General features: G+C 42.9%; 1 protein-coding gene across 1 annotated transcript in view; it reads right to left on the minus strand.

Moving 5' to 3' along the window:
- The window catches only part of spire2 (spire-type actin nucleation factor 2), a 22,630-nt gene extending 9,790 nt beyond the window's left edge, over positions 1-12,840 (minus strand). The window contains exons 1-4 of the mRNA XM_062999683.1: positions 12,487-12,840; positions 9,550-9,593; positions 9,070-9,450; positions 8,874-8,954 (exon numbers count right to left, since the gene is read on the minus strand). Coding sequence (XP_062855753.1) covers positions 8,874-8,954; positions 9,070-9,450; positions 9,550-9,593; positions 12,487-12,811 — 831 coding nt within the window. The 5' untranslated portion in view covers positions 12,812-12,840. The remainder of the gene's footprint in view (positions 1-8,873; positions 8,955-9,069; positions 9,451-9,549; positions 9,594-12,486) is intronic.
- Positions 12,841-23,459: the final 10,619 nt, after the last annotated feature.

Genomic DNA, 23,459 nt, shown 5'->3' on the forward strand with positions numbered 1-23,459 from the left:
AGCTATTTAGACATTAATGGCTGTGTGTTAAATTATTTTCAGAAGACAGTAAATCTACACTGCTATACAAGCTGTACACTGACTACTCTAAGTTATATCCAAGTTTCATGTCTATAGTGTTGTCCCATGAAAAGATATAATGAAATATTTGCAGAAATGTGAGGGGTGTACTCACTTTTGTGATACACTGTATAGTGTGTGTGTATATATGTATATAGTGTGTGTGTACATGTATATAGTGTGTGTATATATGTATATAGTGTGTGTGTGTGTGTGTGTGTTTATATACAGTGTGTGTAGGTGTGTGTGTATATATGTATATAGTGTGTGTGTATATGTATATAGTGTGTGTGTATATATGTATAGTGTGTGTGTGTATATGTATATAGTGTGTGTGTGTGTGTTTATATACAGTGTGTGTAGGTGTGTGTGTATATATGTATATAGTGTGTGTGTATATGTATATAGTGTGTGTGTATATGTATATAATGTGTGTGTGTATATGTATATAGTGTGTGTGTGTGTGTGTTTATATAGTGTGTGTAGGTGTGTGTGTATATATGTATATAGTGTGTGTGTATATGTATATAGTGTGTGTGTATATGTATATAGTGTGTGTGTATATGTATATAGTGTGTGTGTATATGTATATAATGTGTGTGTATATGTATATAGTGTGTGTGTGTGTGTGTTTATATACAGTGTGTGTAGGTGTGTGTGTGTATATATGTATATAGTGTGTGTGTATATGTATATAGTGTGTGTATATATGTATAGTGTGTGTGTGTGTGTTTATATACAGTGTGTGTAGGTGTGTGTGTGTATATATGTACAGTGTATCACAAAAGTGAGTACACCCCTCACATTTCTGCCGATATTTAAGTATATCTTTTCATGGGACAACACTGACAAAATGACACTTTGACACAATGAAAAGTAGTCTGTGTGCAGCTTATATAACAGTGTAAATTTATTCTTCCCTCAAAATAACTCAATATACAGCCATTAATGTCTAAACCACCGGCAACAAAAGTGAGTACACCCCTTAGTGAAAGTTCCTGAAGTGTCAATATTTTGTGTGGCCACCATTATTTCCCAGAACTGCCTTAACTTTCCTGGGCATGGAGTTTACCAGAGCTTCACAGGTTGCCACTGGAATGCTTTTCCACTCCTCCATGACGACATCACGGAGCTGGCGGATATTCGAGACTTTGCGCTCCTCCACCTTCCGCTTAAGGATGCCCCAAAGATGTTCTATTGGGTTTAGGTCTGGAGACATGCTTGGCCAGTCCATCACCTTTACCCTCAGCCTCTTCAATAAAGCAGTGGTCGTCTTAGAGGTGTGTTTGGGGTCATTATCATGCTGGAACACTGCCCTGCAACCCAGTTTCCGGAGGGAGGGGATCATGCTCTGCTTCAGTATTTCACAGTACATATTGGAGTTCATGTGTCCCTCAATGAAATGTAACTCCCCAACACCTGCTGCACTCATGCAGCCCCAGACCATGGCATTCCCACCACCATGCTTGACTGTAGGCATGACACACTTATCTTTGTACTCCTCACCTGATTGCCACCACACATGCTTGAGACCATCTGAACCAAACAAATTAATCTTGGTCTCATCAGACCATAGGACATGGTTCCAGTAATCCATGTCCTTTGTTGACATGTCTTCAGCAAACTGTTTGCGGGCTTTCTTGTGTAGAGACTTCAGAAGAGGCTTCCTTCTGGGGTGACAGCCATGCAGACCAATTTGATGTAGTGTGCGGCGTATGGTCTGAGCACTGACAGACTGACCCCCCAACTTTTCAATCTCTGCAGCAATGCTGACAGCACTTCTGCGCCTGTCTTTCAAAGACAGCAGTTGGATGTGACGCTGAGCACGTGCACTCAGCTTCTTTGGACGACCAACGCGAGGTCTGTTCTGAGTGGACCCTGCTCTTTTAAAACACTGGATGATCTTGGCCACTGTGCTGCAGCTCAGTTTCAGGGTGTTGGCAATCTTCTTGTAGCCTTGGCCATCTTCATGTAGCGCAACAATTCGTCTTTTAAGATCCTCAGAGAGTTCTTTGCCATGAGGTGCCATGTTGGAACTTTCAGTGACCAGTATGAGAGAGTGTGAGAGCTGTACTACTAAATTGAACACACCTGCTCCCTATGCACACTTGAGACCTAGTAACACTAACAAATCACATGAAATTTTGGAGGGAAAATGACAAGCAGTGCTCAATTTGGACATTTAGGGGTGTAGTCTCTTAGGGGTGTACTCACTTTTGTTGCCGGTGGTTTAGACATTAATGGCTGTATATTGAGTTATTTTGAGGGAAGAATAAATTTACACTGTTATATAAGCTGCACACAGACTACTTTTCATTGTGTCAAAGTGTCATTTTGTCAGTGTTGTCCCATGAAAAGATATACTTAAATATCTGCAGAAATGTGAGGGGTGTACTCACTTTTGTGATACACTGTATATAGTGTGTGTGTATATGTATATAGTGTGTGTGTGTATATGTATATAGTGTGTGTGTATATAAACACAGTGTGTGTGTATATATGTATAGTGTGTGTGTGTATATGTATATAGTGTGTGTGTATATAAACACAGTGTGTGTGTATATGTATATAGTGTGTGTGTGTATATGTATATAGTGTCTGTGTATATAAACACAGTGTGTGTGTGTGTGTATATATGTATATAGTGTGTGTGTGTATATGTATATAGTGTCTGTGTATATAAACACAGTGTGTGTGTGTGTGTATATATGTATATAGTGTGTGTGTATATATATAGATCACCATCACACACAATCACACACACACACCAACATCACAATAATACAGTGTATGAATGTCTGTGTGTATATATGTATATAGTGTGTGTGTATAAGTATATAGTGTGTGTGTGAATATATATATATATATTAGGGCTGTCAAACGATTAAAATTTCATATAGTTAATCGCGATTAATCGCATTAAAAAAAAATCTGTGTAAATGTTATAGAAAACAAGGATTTTTAAGTGAAATGTTACAATTAAAATGGTGAACACATTTTATGCTAAATGTACTGATGTTAAAAACTGCTGGGACAAGAGAAAACTGTAAGGGAGTTTATTCACTCACATACTAGGCAGTAAATGTCAGATTGTAGGTTAGAATTTCTCCATCAGCAAACATTGTAGATCAGCGGTGCTTTAGGTGGGATAAGGCGTAGTTATTGTAACAGACTTTTCTGTGGTTGTATTGTGACAATGGTTTGATGGACGTTTCTACACGAAGTGAGTGTGTTTTGACCCTTTTGGGCTTCCATAGTTCATGGACTAACGTGCTTGACTCAGCTTTCCGGTATTTGGTACCTTAACAGAATAAGTTAATAAAAGTGTTCTGCTCCCGACAACTTGTGAATATAGCGTGTATTTATTTCTTTATTAAGAAAGTGCATCACTACGCTCGGTTACATTATGTTAACAAACCGCAAATGAAAAACGGTGGCAAGTCCGACATTAAAACGTTTGTTCTACCAGTCAAGTCTCAACATGAACTAGAATTTGCGTTGACGGCACTATTTTTTTTAATCGCGTTAAATTGAAATCGCGTTAATGCGTTATTATCGCGTTAACTTCGACAGCCCTAATATATATATATATATATATACAGGGGTTGGACAAAATAACTGAAACACCTGTCATTTTAGTGTGGGAGGTTTCATGGCTAAATTGGACCAGTCTGGTGGCCAATCTTCATTAATTGCACATTGCACCAGTAAGAGCAGAGTGTGAAGGTTCAATTAGCAGGGTAAGAGCACAGTTTTGCTCAAAAATATTGCAATGCACACAACATTATGGGTGACATACCAGAGTTCAAAAGAGGACAAATTGTTGGTGCACGTCTTGCTGGCGCATCTGTGACCAAGACAGCAAGTCTTTGTGATGTATCAAGAGCCACGGTATCCAGGGTAATGTCAGCATACCACCAAGAAGGACAAACCACATCCAACAGGATTAACTGTGGACGCAAGAGGAAGCTATCTGAAAGGGATGTTCGGGTGCTACCCCGGATTGTATCCAAAAAACATAAAACCACGGCTGCCCAAATCACGGCAGAATTAAATGTGCACCTCAACTCTCCTGTTTCCACCAGAACTGTCCGTCGGGAGCTCCACAGGGTCAATATACACGGCCGGGCTGCTATAGCCAAACCTTTGGTCACTCGTGCCAATGCCAAACGTCGGTTTCAATGGTGCAAGGAGTGCAAATCTTGGGCTGTGGACAATGTGAAACATGTATTGTTCTCTGATGAGTCCACCTTTACTGTTTTCCCCACATCCGGGAGAGTTACGGTGTGGAGAAGCCCCAAAGAAGCGTACCACCCAGACTGTTGCATGCCCAGAGTGAAGCATGGGGGTGGATCAGTGATGGTTTGGGCTGCCATATCATGGCATTCCCTTGGCCCGATACTTGTGCTAGATGGGCGCGTCACTGCCAAGGACTACCGAACCATTCTGGAGGACCATGTGCATCCAATGGCGGTGCCGTGTATCAGGATGACAATGCACCAATACACACAGCAAGACTGGTGAAAGATTGGTTTGATGAACATGAAAGTGAAGTTGAACATCTCCCATGGCCTGCACAGTCACCAGATCTAAATATTATTGAGCCACTTTGGGGTGTTTTGGAGAAGCGAGTCAGGAAACGTTTTCCTCCACCAGCATCACGTAGTGACCTGGCCACTATCCTGCAAGAAGAATGGCTTAAAATCCCTCTGACCACTGTGCAGGACTTGTATATGTCATTTCCAAGACGAATTGACGCTGTATTGGCCGCAAAAGGAGGCCCTACACCATACTAATACATTATTGTGGTCTAAAACCAGGTGTTTCAGTTATTTTGTCCAACCCCTGTATATATGTATATATACACTGTGTGTAGGTGTGTGTGTTTATATATATATATATATATATATATATATAGATATATATATACAGTGTATCACAAAAGTGAGTACACCCCTCACATTTCTGCAGATATTTAAGTATATCTTTTCATGGGACAACACTGACAAAATGACACTTTGACACAATGAAAAGTAATCTGTGTGCAGCTTATATAACAGTGTAAATTTATTCTTCCCTCAAAATAACTCAATATACAGCCATTAATGTCTAAACCACCGGCAACAAAAGTGAGTACACCCCTTAGTGAAAGTTCTTGAAGTGTCAATATTTTGTGTGGCCACCACTATTTCCCAGAACTTCCTTAACTCTCCTGGGCATGGAGTTTACCAGAGCTTCACAGGTTGCCACTGGAATGCTTTTCCACTCCTCCATGACGACATCACGGAGCTGGCAGATATTCGAGACTTTGCGCTCCTCCACCTTCCGCTTGAGGATGCCCCAAAGATGTTCTATTGGGTTTAGGTCTGGAGACATGCTTGGCCAGTCCATCACCTTTACCCTCAGCCTCTTCAATAAAGCAGTGGTCGTCTTAGAGGTGTGTTTGGGGTCATTATCATGCTGGAACACTGCCCTGCGACTCAGTTTCCGGAGGGAGGGGATCATGCTCTGCTTCAGTATTTCACAGTACATATTGGAGTTCATGTGTCCCTCAATGAAATGTAACTCCCCAACACCTGCTGCACTCATGCAGCCCCAGACCATGGCATTCCCACCACCATGCTTGACTGTAGGCATGACACACTTATCTTTGTACTCCTCACCTGATTGCCGCCACACATGCTTGAGACCATCTGAACCAAACAAATTAATCTTGGTCTCATCAGACCATAGGACATGGTTCCAGTAATCCATGTCCTTTGTTGACATGTCTTCAGCAAACTGTTTGCGGGCTTTCTTGTGTAGAGACTTCAGAAGAGGCTTCCTTCTGGGGTGACAGCCATGCAGACCAATTTGATGTAGTGTGCGGCGTATGGTCTGAGCACTGACAGGCTGACCCCCCACCTTTTCAATCTCTGCAGCAATGCTGACAGCACTCCTGCGCCTATCTTTCAAAGACAGCAGTTGGATGTGACGCTGAGCACGTGCACTCAGCTTCTTTGGACGACCGACGCGAGGTCTGTTCTGAGTGGACCCTGCTCTTTTAAAACGCTGGATGATCTTGGCCACTGTGCTGCAGCTCAGTTTCAGGGTGTTGGCAATCTTCTTGTAACCTTGGCCATCTTCATGTAGCGCAACAATTCGTCTTTTAAGATCCTCAGAGAGTTCTTTGCCATGAGGTGCCATGTTGGACCAGTATGAGAGAGTGTGAGAGCTGTACTACTAAATTGAACACACCTGCTCCCTATGCACACCTGAGACCTAGTAACACTAACAAATCACATGACATTTTGGAGGGAAAATGACAAGCAGTGCTCAATTTGGACATTTAGGGGTGTAGTCTCTTAGGGGTGTACTCACTTTTGTTGCTGGTGGTTTAGACATTAATGGCTGTATATTGAGTTATTTTGAGGGAAGAATAAATTTATGCTGTTATATAAGCTGCACACAGACTACTTTTCATTGTGTCAAAGTGTCATTTTGTCAGTGTTGTCCCATGAAAAGATATACTTAAATATCTGCAGAAATGTGAGGGGTGTACTCACTTTTGTGATACACTGTATATATATATATATATATATATATATCACAAAAGTGAGTACACCCCTCACATTTCTGCAAATATTTCATTATATCTTTTCATGGGACAACACTATAGACATGAAACTTGGATATAACTTAGAGTAGTCAGTGTACAGCTTGTATAGCAGTGTAGATTTACTGTCTTCTGAAAATAACTCAACACACAGCCATTAATGTCTAAATAGCTGCAACATAAGTGAGTACACCCCACAGTGAACATGTCCAAACTGTGCCCAAATGCGTCGTTGTCCCTCCCTGGTGTCATGTGTCAAGGTCCCAGGTGTAAATGGGGAGCAGGGCTGTTAAATTTGGTGTTTTGGGTACAATTCTCTCATACTGGCCACTGGATATTCAACATGGCACCTCATGGCAAAGAACTCTCTGAGGATGTGAGAAATAGAATTGTTGCTCTCCACAAAGATGGCCTGGGCTATAAGAAGATTGCTAACACCCTGAAACTGAGCTACAGCATGGTGGCCAAGGTCATACAGCGGTTTTCCAGGACAGGTTCCACTCGGAACAGGCTTCGCCAGGGTCGACCAAAGAAGTCGAGTCCACGTGTTCGGCGTCATATCCAGAGGTCGGCTTTAAAAAATAGACACATGAGTGCTGCCAGCATTGCTGCAGAGGTTGAAGACGTGGGAGGTCAGCCTGTCAGTGCTCAGACCATACGCCGCACACTGCATGAACTCGGTCTGCATGGTCGTCATCCCAGAAGGAAGCTGACGCACAAGAAAGCCCGCAAACAGTTTGCTGAAGACAAGCAGTCCAAGAACATGGATTACTGGAATGCCCTGTGGTCTGACGAGACCAAGATAAACTTGTTTGGCTCAGATGGTGTCCAGCATGTGTGGCGGCGCCCTGGTGAGAAGTACCGAGACAACTGTATCTTGCCTACAGTCAAGCATGGTGGTGGTAGCATCATGGTCTTGGGCTGCATGAGTGTTGCTGGCACTGGGGAGCTGCAGTTCATTGAGGGAAACATGAATTCCAACATGTACTGTGACATTCTGAAACAGAGCATGATCCCCTCCCTTCGAAAACTGGGCCTCATGGCAGTTTTCCAACAGGATAACGACCCCAAACACAACCTCCAAGATGACAACTGCCTTGCTGAGGAAGATGAAGGTAAAGGTGATGGACTAAACCCAATTGAGCACCTGTGGCGCATCCTCGAGTGGAAGGTGGAGGAGTTCAAGGTGTCTAACATCCACCAGCTCCGTGATGTCATCATGGAGGAGTGGAAGAGGATTCCAGTAGCAACCTGTGCAGCTCTGGTGAATTCCATGCCCAGGAGGGTTAAGGCAGTGATAATAATGGTGGTCACACAAAATATTGACACTTTGGGCACAATTTGGACATGTTCACTGTGGGGTGTACTCACTTATGTTGCAGCTATTTAGACATTAATGGCTGTGTGTTGAGTTATTTTCAGAAGACAGTAAATCTACACTGCTATACAAGTTGTACACTGACTACTCTAAGTTATATCCAAGTTTTATTTCTATAGTGTTGTCCCATGAAAAGATATAATGAAATATTTGCAGAAATGTGAGGGGTGTACTCACTTTTGTGATACAATGTATACGTATAGTGTGTGTATATGTATATAGTGTGTGTATATGTATATAGTGTGTGTATGTATACAGTGTGTGTACATGTACATAGTGTGTGTGTGTATATGTATATAGTGTGTGTATGTATACAGTGTGTGTACATGTATAGTGTGTGTGTGTATATGTATATAGTGCGTGTGTGTATATAGTGTGTGTATGTATACGTATAGTGTGTGTGTATATGTATATAGTGTGTGTGTGTATACGTATATAGTGCGTGTGTGTATACGTATATAGTGCGTGTGTGTATATGTATATAGTGTGTGTATATGTATATAGTGTGTGTATGTATACAGTGTGTGTACATGTACATAGTGTGTGTGTGTATATGTATATAGTGTGTGTATGTATACAGTGTGTGTACATGTATAGTGTGTGTGTGTATATGTATATAGTGCGTGTGTGTATATAGTGTGTGTATGTATACGTATAGTGTGTGTATATGTATATAGTGCGTGTGTGTATACGTATAGTGCGTGTGTGTATACGTATATAGTGCGTGTGTGTATATGTATATAGTGTGTGTGTATATGTATATAGTGTGTGTGTATATGTATATAGTGCGTGTGTGTGTATATATATGCAGTAGGTGTGTGTGTGTGTGTGTGTGTGTACCCAGTCAGTGTGTTTAAGGTTGTCTAGTTCAGCAGCAAATTGTTCCTTCTGTGATTCTTCAGTTCTGATCTTCTTCAGCATCTGCGCACACACACACACACACACACACACACACACACACACACACACACAGGTGTGTAACTGCTGATGACTGGACTGTGGGGTCTCTGGAGTGGGTGGTAGCTCCTCCTCTCACCTCCTTGGCATCTCTGATCCTGCTGAGGAAGGTCTGAAGCTCCAGAGTCTCGAGGAACAGCGCCCTGCACACGGACTGGTAATGTTCCGCCGCCACCGCCGGATCCGCCAGCCTCCTGGCACACAGCGCCATCACCTGGTGTAGAGTGCGTACTGCACGCCTGCTCCTCTCCTCATCCTCCTCCTCCTCCTCATCTTCATCCTCGGGGCCGCTGTACCCCTCATCCTTCACCGCGGTGCCACATTCACCCGACTCGCCATCCTCACCCGCCACCATGCGTTCGATCAGCCGCTCCAGCTGTGGGCTCAGCTCGCGCTCCTCACTCTCGGCCAGGCCCCAGTCCAGAGCCCGGTAGATGGCCACGCCCATGGTCTGCACCAACTGCAACAGGACATGAGGGAAAGTGTTATGTCCATGTGTGTGTGTGTGTAGTGTATTTCTGCAGTGTGTGTGTGTGTGTGTGTGTGTGTGTGACCTCACCTGGCTCTCCTGGACGGCCGGTAAAGCTCCAGCGTCTCCATCGTCTGGAACAGAGAGAGAAGGACGTGTTTACACCAGGGTTAGATAAACCAGATAATGTACCAGTGCTGGGGTTATGAACCCTCGAGTTCTAATCTCAGCTCTGCTACCGGTCAGCTGGGTGCCCCCTAGCGGCCACAATCGCCCACTAGTACACTGGGTGGTAAAAGACGGGACTAAAAAGTGGGCGGGGTCTTCAGTGCTGTGTAAGGACCCTGGTTAGTAGGCTGAGGCGCCTGTACAGAAGTGGAGGAACGTGGAGATCAGCGCTTGACTCTCCGTGTGTGAGACCGACCTCATGCACCGACCCACCGAAGTACGGGGGGATAAGAAGGGGGCGGTGGAGCGCACACACATCGGAGGGAGGGCGTGTCAGGGGAATATACCCTCCTCATATACACCATCGGGGTCTCCAGCAGAGGAAGAGGAACCGGCTACGACTAAACTGGAAGTAAAGACAGTAAACTAAAAGAACATGACAGTGTTCCCTTGTGTTCTATATTAGATCCTGTAAGAGGATTTTAGGAACCCGAGGAGGAACCGTTACTATGACGACTCAGCAATCGTCTGCTTATTATTGTGATAGAGAACATTACTGGTACAGAGTAACATCTGCAAATGGGTTCTGCTGTGTGTGTGTGTGTGTGTGTGTGTGTGTGTGTGTGTGTGTGTGTGTGTGTGTGTGTGTGTGTGTGTGTGTGTCCAGGTCGATAGCACTGCTGGGATTTGAACTGAAGAGGCTCGACTTCTCGGCAGGCGTGGGTCAGCGCATTAGTCTGCTGCACCAGCTGAAAGCCTGACTGTGTGTGTTTGTTATTGGTGTGTGTGTGTGTGTGTGTGTGTGTGTGTGTGTGTGTGTGTGTGTGTGTGTGTGTGCGTGCGTGTTGTATTGATGGAGTTAATGGAGGATCGGATCTCAGCACTCTGGAGAGGTAAACTCACAGCATCAGCAGAAGATCAGACTGAGGAACGACGTCTCCACCATCCAGTCCCACCAGAGACTAAAAACAACCCTCTCAGATACCTGATACTCTTTAGTGAGGGGGAAGAGGACAGAACAGAAGAGGACAGAAGAGGACGGTGGAGGACAGAAGAGGACGGTGGAGGACAGGGGATTCTCCGGGATCAAACTCATCACAGATGGACTGATGGGAAGTGGAAATGCAGCTTACAAACACGTGCTTCCATGTGACATCTTCTTTAGGGATCAATCCAAATCCACATTCTGAGGAGTGGAGGTGCTGGACTGGCCTGCCTGCAGGACTGACCTGTCTCCAAAGCGTGTGGATTATCATGAATGAAGCGAAAGAAAGAACGGATGAAAATCACACCGTTATACCTACAGTGAAAGGAATCCCCAGTGGTGCTATCAGCCAGTCCGTGTCTACATACAGACATGACTGGGTACATTTGAGGGAAGGCTGAATCTTTGTGATGGATTGGCGTCCTATCTGGGTGTGTTACCGCATTGCACCCAGTGATTCTGGAAAAAACCCAGACCCACCAGGACCCTGACCAGGATGAAGTGGTGGTAAAACATGAAAATAAAAGAAACGAAAAAGGATCCAAACAAACGTCACAAAATATGAAACTGTCAGCTCCAACACTACCACCACCAACAACGATAAACAATTACCAACACCGGCACCAGCGCCAACATCACCACCATCAGCACCACTACTATCACCGAAAAGACTGCCAACACTACCACCAACAACAACGATATACCACCACCAACAATGATATACCACCAACAACAATGATGATATACCACCAACAACAACATCACCACCATCAGCACCACTACTATCACCGAAAAGACTGCCAACACTACCACCACCAACAACGATATACCACCACCAACAATGATATACCACCAACAACAACATCACCACCATCAGCACCACTACTATCACCGAAAAGACACATTCACATTTTCGGCATTTAGCAGACGCTTTTATCCAAAGAGACTTACAGCACTGTAACAGTATACAGTCTAAGCAATTGAGGGTTAAGGGCCTTGCTCAAGGGCCCAACAATGGCAACCTGGCAGTGGTGAGGCTTGAACCAGCAACCTTCTGATTACTAGTCCAATACCTCAACCACTAGACTACAGCTGCACCAATGGCCACATCCCCACTGCCACCACCATTACCACCAGCACTGCCACAAACAGCACTGCCAACACCGCCAACAACAATACACCAGCTCCAACACCACCACTAACACTACTAACACTACTAACACTACTAACACCACTGCCAACACTACCACCAACACCACCAGCTCCAACAACACCACCAGCTCCACCTCCAACTCCACCAGCTCCACCAACACCACCACTAACACTACTAACACCACTGCCAACACTACCACTAACACTACTAACACCACTACTAACACTACCACCAACACCACCACCAGCTCCACCAACACCACCAGCTCCACCACCACAGCCACCAAATATACCAATAAACATTTAATAATTAAACTAAAAAAATGAAACTGAACAATAAACATCCAGATGAATTTCAGATGAAACCATCAAGAGTTCCTCCACTGATAACAAATCCACATAAACGTTCATCCTACCAGGTTCTGGAGATGATTGTGGCACCAACACTTTAATAAAGAACCATGAAAAGGTTCTTCAGCTTTTACACCATTTACCACAAAATGAACATCAAAACAACAACAACAGTTTGTGATCAGAAGCTTTGAAATAAAGTTGAAAGACTTTAAAAGAAAATCGGGATGATTTGAAGCTCTTTATTTAAAGGTTCTACAGGAGATCCGAGCTGAAGATCCCTGAGATCTGAACCCTCCTGTGATTCCGGTTCTGGAGCTACAGAGACCACGTGACTCAGCACATCAGCACACAGCGCGTGCGGCTCTTACCTGGACAGGTGAGGGTTCCGCTGTGGGTCCGGATGTGGGTTCTGGAGCGCAGGGTGACGGTACCGTCCCGGTGCAGCAGGATGGACTCGGGTCCGTCTGCTCGGTACCGGGCGGGGTGATGGCGCGCCCCCCTGCAGCACTGGTAACACACGGCCCAGGCCTGCTCCTCATTCAGCGGCTGCTCGTACGAACGCAGCACCTCGTGCACGGACAGAACCTCCCGGTGCTCCTCCTGGTCCCGGTCGCGGTTCCCCTCCACGGCGACACCCCCGCGGTCTGAGCATCGGGCCATGCGCGCACATTCACCCGCGCGACCATCCTTCATCCTCTAGCGCGCGCTCATCGTCCGGCCGCAGTCCCGCAGTGTGCTCTCCAAAATAATAATAAACCCCCCCGCACACACCCCTCACCCCCCCACGGCACTGCTCCTGCTCACCGCGCATGCGCACACCATGATGTAACTGTGCGGGAAGCAGGTGAAGGATCTGCAGCGCGCGATCCCGATACCGCATGCGCGCTCCCGTCCACCCACCAACGTCTGGGTGCGCGCTCTCGGCTCTGCAACGTGCACGCGCTTCACATTCACCATGCACCTCATTACAGAAAGTGTTCAGATCATCAGAGAGCCGAAACAAACACATGATTTCTTTATTTAATGAACAAAGGACTCAAACACACGTACCAGAACCGCGACCCCTTCCACTGTGCGGTACCCTGAGGGATCGGTTCCGTGGTCCCACATTTAGTGTTTTTTCCACAGCTGACCTGAACTGTACAAGTATAGAACCAGGAGCACCAGAGTGAGTGAGTAAGTGAATTAATTATGATTAAATGAATGAGTGATGCTCTGTGAGGGACTGATGTTCCATCCCTGGTGTTTCCTGAGGCTCCGGATTCACGCAGCTCTGATCAGAATGAAATGATGAATGAATGAACGAGTGAACGTGAGTGCAGGTTACATCAGGTGCAGCAATTATGTGAGTTTGGCGCCCTCATGTGGTTTAAATAAATCATTACAGGTGTTAATCATTTATCATTAACATTTCACATTTTCGGCATTTAGGGGACGATTTTATTCAGTATATTGTCTAAGCAATTGAGGGGTAAGGGCCTTGCTCAAGGGCCCAACAGTGCCAACCTGGCAGTGGTGAGGCTTGAACCAGCGACCTGAACTCACTCACGGACTCCTGAGTCCTGAAAACTGCACACACACCTGAACCAATCAAACTCCAAACGGACTCAGATCCAGAACTGAGTTTAAAAAACGACGTTTCTACCTTCAACCATCTCTCACCTGTACACACCGCAACCGGCCAGCAGAGGGCGCAACTGCAACTCATCATCTACTTAATATAACTATAACGCACTAACCAGTCTGTAACCAGACACTAACCAGTCTCTGAGTCTCTAACCATTTGGACCCTGAATGAAAAGCAACATGGACATCAGTGCCCAGCTTTACAAACACTAAGAAGCTTCTCAGAGGAGTGGCTGCTGTTCTAGGTGTAAAATCAGAAATAAACTCTTAATCCTTCAGTATACCAAGAGATTTCAAAAAATAAAATTTACCCACATTCGTGGGAACAGTTTGGGGATGGCCCCTTCCTGTTTCAACATGACTGCGCACCAGTGCACAAAGCAGATTCATAAAGACGTGGATGAGCCAGTTTGGTGTGGAAGAACTTGACTGGCCTGCACGGAGTCCTGACCTCAACCTGATAGAACACCTTTGGGATGAATTAGAGCGGAGACTGTGAGCCAGGCCTTCTCGTCCAACATCAGTGTCTGACCTCACAAATGCGCTTCTGGAAGAATGGTCAAAAATTCCCATAAACACACTCCTAAACCTTGTGGAAAGCCTTCCCAGAAGAGTTGAAGCTGTTATAGCTTCAAGGGCCGACATCATATTAGACCCTATGGATTGAGAATGGGATGTGTCTCAAGGTTATATGTGTGTGAAGGCCGACGAGTGAATACTTTTGGCAATATAGTGTATCAAAGTGCGCATACCTGCTGTTTCAGGGTCAGATTTGCTCACATTACAGACAGATATCTTACATTTACACTTTCATTTATTAATGTGGACTGTTAAAATAGCCAAATCTGATTTAAGCAAAATAAAAATGGGGACCTGAGGTGAACACACACTTTAGCAGCATATTTGAATGTGCACACCATGTGGTGTTGGGGACCTGAGATGTCAGGTGAACACACACATATGGAGCATTCTAGAAGTTCTCTTAAACTATTTACCTTATTTTGCCATGTTTCTTCCGTTCCATTTCTCTGGGTGGATGTTCTGGTTCTGTTTTCCCTCCAGTGAATGGTGAGAGCAGACATGAGGATGTTTAGGTGGATGTTTGAAATGTAGCTCCTTCAACCACAGACGCAGCTCCTCTTCTTTGGAGGATATAAGTTATATGCAGCTCCACTCCTCCTCTTCTTTCAGTTATTGAAACTGAGCATATTATACTACTTATTCTGAACCGAAATTATCACTGAGGTTTAATCTGTATCAACAGATTCACTGTCGCACCAGATTGTTCCAGAACAAAGTAAACAAAGATGCCCCCTTATCATCATGGGAAATAAGGTGGATGTGATGTGAGATTTGTTCTACATTCTGCTCAGTCAAGCTACTTAGGCCTCAGGCTACACGCTTCTAACACTGACCCACTCGTTTTAACGTTTAAGGGACAGCGGTAGCCTAGTGGGTAGAGCTTTGGGCTATTGTTAGGATTTTTGGAACATAACATCATTATTAAACATCATTATTAAACATAAATTCAATATGGGAAGTTTTACGGCATTTTCCAAGTTTTACGACATTCATGCCGCATGGTCTTTTGTTCAAAATGGCGGCTGCCATGATCTCTTGGCAGAGGTCCTCTAGACCCCCACCTAGGGGGAGGCGGAGCCCTGGGTTTTTTAGCACATTTCATTGGCTCCAACAGCAGCGGCGGAGGAGGAGCCTAGACTAGTTTAAAAGAAGGGCGCGCTCAGACGCCGGGTCTCCTTCTTGGTGGTTGTGTTTCTAGACTGCAGGAGAAAGGAGCGCCGATTGGCTTAGCTCTGACATATATTCACAGATCATTTTTACACTTAATAAAGTGTTTTAAAGAGTACTTTCTGGACTTCCCGACTGCTTTCTTCAGGACCTTTTGAACTAAAAGATTCGTCCTAATACTATCAACCGGAAGATTGGCGGTTCAAATCCAGGCTCTGTTATGCAGCCACTGTTGGGTCCTTGAGCAAGGCCCTTAACCCTGTCTGCTCCAGGGGCGCCGTACGATGGCTGACCCTGCGCTCTGACTCCAGCTTCCAAACAAGCTGGGATATGCGAAGAAAGAATTTCATTGTACTGTACAACCGTATATGTATATATGACAAATAAAGTATATCTTCTTTTATTGTGCTCCCTTTAATTTGCATCTTAACAAAAACAAAATAGGAGAAAAACTCATATCAACCATTTAAACTACTACATAAGTTACCAGCATCTTTAACAATTTAAAAGTTCTTTTAGTCCTCTTCAAATCTTTAAATGTTTTTTGTTTTTGCTCTAGTTGACTTTACTGAAGGTCTCTTTATACTTTGACTCATGACCTGAGGTCAAGTAAATAAGTGGGAAATAGTTTTAGTGTTTACGCTTGGACTTTTTCGAGGCGAGGTCAGCAAAACACGTCGTTTTGTTTCACACTGAATTAACAATGAGTGATTTGTATTGATACGATTAGAAGGGTATTTATTATAAGTAAATGTGGAATGTGCTGACATTCAGCGAGTAAATTTAACTTCTTGTGTTTTGTCGTTCTGAGATGGAAACCGAGCTTACTCTGAACTGACTATGAGCAGCTTGGAGAATCCCCTACCCCAATACAGAACAATAGACTCTCCAATACTGAACACCAAGGAATTACTACTACTACTTATTTATTAAAATAATGTGAAGTGAAGTAAAAACTAGCATCATCATTTTCAGTTCACATAGTTGGAGTTTTTTATGAATAAAACAAATGAATTACATGACAAACTATGTCTTCTTCTGTATGTCCAGAAAGGAGAAACGTTAGTTGGTCACAAAAAATATTACACCAGTACCGTCCACTGGACTCTGTAGCTGTACCTGTTTAATATCAGTTAATGAAAAAAACAGTAAATTCTAAACACTAAAGTTCTTTTGTAAATAATGATGGCTTGATAAATTAAATGGTTATAAATCACCAGTTGATTCATTTTCGCATAAAAATGAACCACTACAGTCACCATGTTACAAACATTAGTATAAAACTTTTTTTTAATTTTAATTCTAAATTTTGAACTTTACTGTCAATAAAATAATGCGTCACGTTTCCACTAGGAACCACATTTAACAAATTGCATGAACACATAAATGTTATTCAGTGCCAATGTCTTCCATTGTGTACACTTCTACTCCTGGGTAAGGTAGGCTTCTAGTTTAAGTATATTCTTTGCTTTAACTTGTGTTAGAATTTATCTTTGTAACTTTGACTTGTAACTTGCTTAACTTGTGCTAGAATTTAACTTTGTAAGAAACTAAAGCTAGTCCTAAGTCTTAAGTTAGGCCTCTTGCTGCATTCATTTGTGTGGTTTGCTGATTAGTTGGTTTCAGGTGTCCATTGTTAGAAGCCTAGGTGTCAATTGGGGGCAGGGCTAACCTTAGTATAAATTAAATATCCAGCCGGTCTTTACTACCAGCAGTTTTCTCTGACATCTGTTTCGTTTACCAAACTTATCTCAGCATGTGCTACTCACCTATTCCTGTGCTCATATCTCACAGATCCAGCAAACATCACAAGTCACATCACAGGAACAGTAATGCCAGTAACCTCATCTACCCCCAACTGTTGCAACAGTCTCAAACAGTGGTGGTAGGTGGGGTCTGGAACTGTCAATCAGCTGTCCAAATAGCTGACTTCATCTCAGCTTTTTGCGCATCTCATGGCATCGACTTCCTGGCACTGAGACGTGGATTACCACCGAGAACTCAGCAACACCAGCAGCCTTATCCTCTGCCTACACCTTCTCTCATACACCGAGAGGATCTGGTAGGGGTGGTGGTACAGGTTTGCTCTTGACCAGGAAATGGCACTTCACTACTGTGAATCTTTCTCATCTTAACATTTCATCCTTTGAATTTCATGCTATTACTGTTACTTTTCCAATTACTCTTCATATCACTGTCATCTACAGACCACCAGGCTCATTGGGAGACTTCATAGAAGAGCTGGATGTTTCTTCCCTTCAGATGGAACTCCTCTGACTCTTCTTGGTGACTTTAATCTTCCTACAGACAAACTTCAGTCCTCCTGTCTTCTTGCTCTTCTTTCATCTTTTGATGAAATTTTTCATAATTCAATATCCAGCAAGAGCTGTGGAGTGATTATCCTTGTTAACAAAAACCTTAACTTTGTAATGACGAATCGATTCAAAGATGCTAGGGGACGTATTATATGTGTAGAGGCACTTGTCAATGGAGTCAAAGTTGTGCTATGTAATGTATATTCCCCAAACAAGGAGGACTCAACCTTTTTTCATGAGGTTAATAAAATGATGGGAAATATGGATGGTCAAATTATTCTAGGGGGTCATTTTAATCAGACAATAGATGATCACATAGATCGTAGCAACGTTAGGGCAGGCTTAAACCCTAAGGACAAACTAGTAATACAAATTCTAATGGAAGAACTGGGCCTAATAGACATTTGGAGACTTAAACATCCGAAGGAAAGGGATTACATATTTTACTCCCACTCTCCTAGAACTTATTCACAGATAGATTTATTTCTGGTCTCGGGATCAGCTGTTGACCGGGTTATAGATTGCAACATTGGAGTAATAGCAATAACAGATCATGCACTGGTGGAATTACATATAGATATACAGGTGGACAAATGCAAGGTTGGAAGATGGAGATCAAATACAAGCATATTACAGGATGAGCAATTCACTGCGAGACTAGGCGAGGATATCAAATCATTTTTAGACCTTAATAGAGGTACAACAGAAAGAATAGCTACGATGCACTTAAAGCTTATATTAGAGGTACAGTGTATCACAAAAGTGAGTACACCCCTCACATTTCTGCAAATATTTTATTATATCTTTTCATGGGACAACACTATAGAAATAAAACTTGGATATAACTTAGAGTAGTCAGTGTACAGCTTGTATAGCAGTGTAGATTTACTGTCTTCTGAAAATAACTCAACACACAGCCATTAATGTCTAAATAGCTGCAACATAAGTGAGTACACCCCACAGTGAACATGTCCAAATTGTGCCCAAAGTGTCAATATTTTGTGTGACCACCATTATTATCCAGCACTGCCTTAACCCTCCTGGGCATGGAATTCACCAGAGCTGCACAGGTTGCTACTGGAATCCTCTTCCACTCCTCCATGATGATATCACAGAGCTGGTGGATGTTAGACACCTTGAACTCCTCCACCTTCCACTTGAGGATGCGCCACAGGTGCTCAATTGGGTTTAGTCCATCACCTTTACCTTCAGCTTCCTCAGCAAGGCAGTTGTCATCTTGGAGGTTGTGTTTGGGGTCGTTATCCTGTTGGAAAACTGCCATGAGGCCCAGTTTTCGAAGGGAGGGGATCATGCTCTGTTTCAGAATGTCACAGTACATGTTGGAATTCATGTTTCCCTCAATGAACTGCAGCTCCCCAGTGCCAGCAACACTCATGCAGCCCAAGACCATGATGCTACCACCACCATGCTTGACTGTAGGCAAGATACAGTTGTCTCGGTACTTCTCACCAGGGCGCCGCCACACATGCTGGACACCATCTGAGCCAAACAAGTTTATCTTGGTCTCGTCAGACCACAGGGCATTCCAGTAATCCATGTTCTTGGACTGCTTGTCTTCAGCAAACTGTTTGCGGGCTTTCTTGTGCGTCAGCTTCCTTCTGGGATGACGACCATGCAGACCGAGTTGATGCAGTGTGCGGCGTATGGTCTGAGCACCGACAGGCTGACCTCCCACGTCTTCAACCTCTGCAGCAATGCTGGCAGCACTCATGTGTCTATTTTTTAAAGCCGACCTCTGGATATGACGCCGAACACGTGGACTCGACTTCTTTGGTCGACCCTGGCGAAGCCTGTTCCGAGTGGAACCTGTCCTGGAAAACCGCTGAATGACCTTGGCCACCATGCTGTAGCTCAGTTTCAGAGTGTTAGCAATCTTCTTATAGCCCAGGCCATCTTTGTGGAGAGCAACAATTCTATTTCTCACATCCTCAGAGAGTTCTTTGCCATGAGGTGCCATGTTGAATATCCAGTGGCCAGTATGAGAGAATTGTACCCAAAACACCAAATTTAACAGCCCTGCTCCCCATTTACACCTGGGACCTTGACACATGACACCAGGGAGGGACAACGACACATTTGGGCACAATTTGGACATGTTCACTGTGGGGTGTACTCACTTATGTTGCAGCTATTTAGACATTAATGGCTGTGTGTTGAGTTATTTTCAGAAGACAGTAAATCTACACTGCTATACAAGCTGTACACTGACTACTCTAAGTTATATCCAAGTTTCATGTCTATAGTGTTGTCCCATGAAAAGATATAATGAAATATTTGCAGAAATGTGAGGGGTGTACTCACTTTTGTGATACACTGTAATTGTATAGCTTATAGCTCATGGAAGAAAAAGAAAAACACAGAAAAATTACAGTTATTGGAATAGAAAATAGCAAAGTTGGAGAAACATTTAGCAGACCAAAACGATGAGGTAGAATTTAGGAAAATCTGTCAACTAAACATTTGAATTACTTGAAATATATAATAAAAAAGCAGATATTCACTGCTTAGGCTCAGAACCAACTACTATGAAAATGGTGTAAAGACAGGGAAATTATTAGCGAGACAGCTCAAACAGCAGGAAGCAAATAATATTATCTCATCAATTAGAAAAGATGACAAAATAATTACACCAGTCAAAGAAATTAACACAGTTTTTAAAAATTACTACCAAGATCTATATACTTCAATGGGCACGAGTAACCCCGAGGAATTGAACTCTTTTTTCCAGACGGTGAAATTACCAAAGCTTTCTCAAGAGGGAAAAGATAGTCTAGATGCTCCTATAACAGAAGTAGAAGTAAGATCAGCTATTAGGTGTATGTAAACTGGGAAGTCGCCAGGTTTAGATGGCTTCCCAGCGGAATACTATAAAAAATATTTAGATATACTATGCCCAATACTCACAGAAGTTTTTCAAGAAGCTTTTCAATATGGTTCTCTCCCAGATAGTTTTAATGAAGCCATAATTTCGCTAATACCAAAAAAAAACTAATTTAACTTACCCAGCTAATTACAGACCCATAAGCTTAATAAATGTAGATTAGAAAATACTATCCAAAATACTGGCATTAAGGTTGGACAAGGTTTTACCACAGATCATTCATAAAGACCAGGTAGGATTTATAAAAGGTAGATCCTCGACTGATAACATGAGATTATTACACTTAATATGGATGAACAGAACAAACTCACACCCTATATCAGTTGTATCACTTGATGCACAGAAAGCTTTCGATAGAGCGGAGTGGGCTTTTTTGTTTGCTACACAGGCAAGATTTGGATTTGGCGATGCCTTTTGTAGATGGATAAAAACTCTACACTCATCCCCTAAAGCTGCAGTTCTTACCAACGGTATGATATCCCAGTTCTTCAATATATCCAGATCAACTCGTCAAGGGTGTAGCCTTAGTCCACTATTGTTCACAATCTTCCTTGAACCATTAGCCATACTGATCAGGGACGAGCCCAGAATTAAAGGAGTTATTGGGGGTGAGAGGGAACATAAATTATTCCTTTATGCAGATGACATTTTAGTATTGAATCAGGACCCAGTTAATTCCATACCAGTGCTGTTGGAAGTTATTGAATCATTCTCCAAAATATTAGGGTATTGCATTAACTGGCACAAGTCAGAAGCAATGCCAGTGTCCCAAGCTTGTTCCCCTAACTCATTATCTACCTACAAATTTAAATGGTTCTCAAAAGGCATGAAATACTTAGGGATAGAACTGAACCCAGACATAGAAGAAATTATTACTATTAATATGGACAAATTACTAAACAAAATTAAAGTGAACTTAGAGAAATGGTGTAGACTACACCTGACTTTATGGGGGAAGGTGAATATAATTAAGATGGTGATAGCTCCACAGATTAACTATCTAACGGGGATGATACCCATATCCCTCTACACCCATGACTGTACACCAACCCACAGCACAAACTCAATCATCAAGTTTGCAGATGACACCACTGTAATTGGATTAATACAGAATGGAGATGAGTCTGCCTACAGGGAAGAAGTCCTCAAACTGTTTGAATGGTGCTCCATTAACAACCTGGCACTCAACACCTCTAAAACAAAAGAAATGGTCATCAGCTTCAGGAGACAGAGAGAGGAACCTACACCCTTAGACATCGGAGGAAACACAGTAGAGAGAGTGTCTAATTTCAAATTCCTAGGCACACACATCTCCCAGGACCTCACATGGACCACCAACACCACCTCTCTAGTGAAAAAAGCACAGAAGCGGCTCTACTTTTTAAGGACACTAAGAAAGGCCAACCTGTCCAAGCAGCTACTGGTGTCCTTCTATCGCAGCACGGTGGAAAGCATACTCACCCATGGCATTCTGGTGTGGTATGCCAGCTGCTCTGAGGCTGACAAGAAGGCTCTTCAGAGGGTAATCAAATCAGCTCAGAGAACCATCAACACTGAGCTGCCTTCACTAGAGAACATTTACAAAACCCGATGCCTGCGTCGGGCCACAAACATCATAAAGGACTCATTTCACCCTTGTTGCAACCTGTTCTCCTTGTTGCCCTCTGGTAGGCGCTATAGGAGTATCAAGGCCCGTACTTCCAGACTCCTGAAAAGCTTTTACCCCTCCGCCATAAAAACACTAAACTATCAAACTTTACATCCTAGGAAATAATGTGCAATTTATAGAGACCGTGCAATAACCTTCTTCTTCTTTTCTTTTCTGGAAAGTTCTTAAAACCACACGTTTATTTCTGTATCTAGATGTGTATATGTTTATTTTGTAAATACATGTGTATATATATGTCTGTGTGTACATACATGTACCGTCAAGGAGATGCTCAAAAAATTTCGTTGTGCACTGTGCAATGACAATAAAGGCATTCTATTCTATTCTATTCTATTCTATCTATCCCACAACAATTATTAATGAGATACAACAATATGATTAAACATTTTCTTTGGGATGGGAGAAAACCCAGGATTCAAATGGAAAAACTTTATCAACCTAAAAAGGTAGGGGGTCTTTCACTACCAAATATAGAACACTGTAGTATTTCTTTAGAAATGGCAAAGCTAGCCAAAAACTGGAATGGAAATAATACTGATTTGGACTGGATCTTGATTAAAAAAGAACTCACATCACCTTTTACACCTATTGAAGTTCTCTCACAGACACTGAAGAGGAAGAAAAACAATTACATGAATAATATTAATACATTCAAAAGCAGTTTGGCAAAAGGTACATAAAAATGTAAGATCACTCAGTATAACCAAAAGTATGCATCTATATGGCACAACACAAAAATAAAAATAGGTAAACAGACTATATATTGGTCTCACTGGAAAAAAGGGGATCAACACATTAAGCGATTTATTTGAAGAGGGCAGTCTCCTTCCTTATAATATATTGAAAGAGAAATTCAATTTGGAGGGTCGAGGCCACTTTTGGAAATACTTACAGATTAGACACTGTGTAAATGGAAAAGTTCGCTCCCTTCAGGATAAAAACACAAAAGAATATCATATGGATTTACCAACAAAGTATCACAAAGCATCTAAGTGGTATGAGATATGCCCATGGATAAATAATAATGTGATCATTTGAGGGTAATATGGGAGAGAGATTTGGGAGGGGATTCTTTCCAAT

Source organism: Trichomycterus rosablanca, chromosome 8 (assembly GCF_030014385.1).
Source record: "Trichomycterus rosablanca isolate fTriRos1 chromosome 8, fTriRos1.hap1, whole genome shotgun sequence".
Lineage (NCBI taxonomy): Eukaryota > Metazoa > Chordata > Actinopteri > Siluriformes > Trichomycteridae > Trichomycterus > Trichomycterus rosablanca.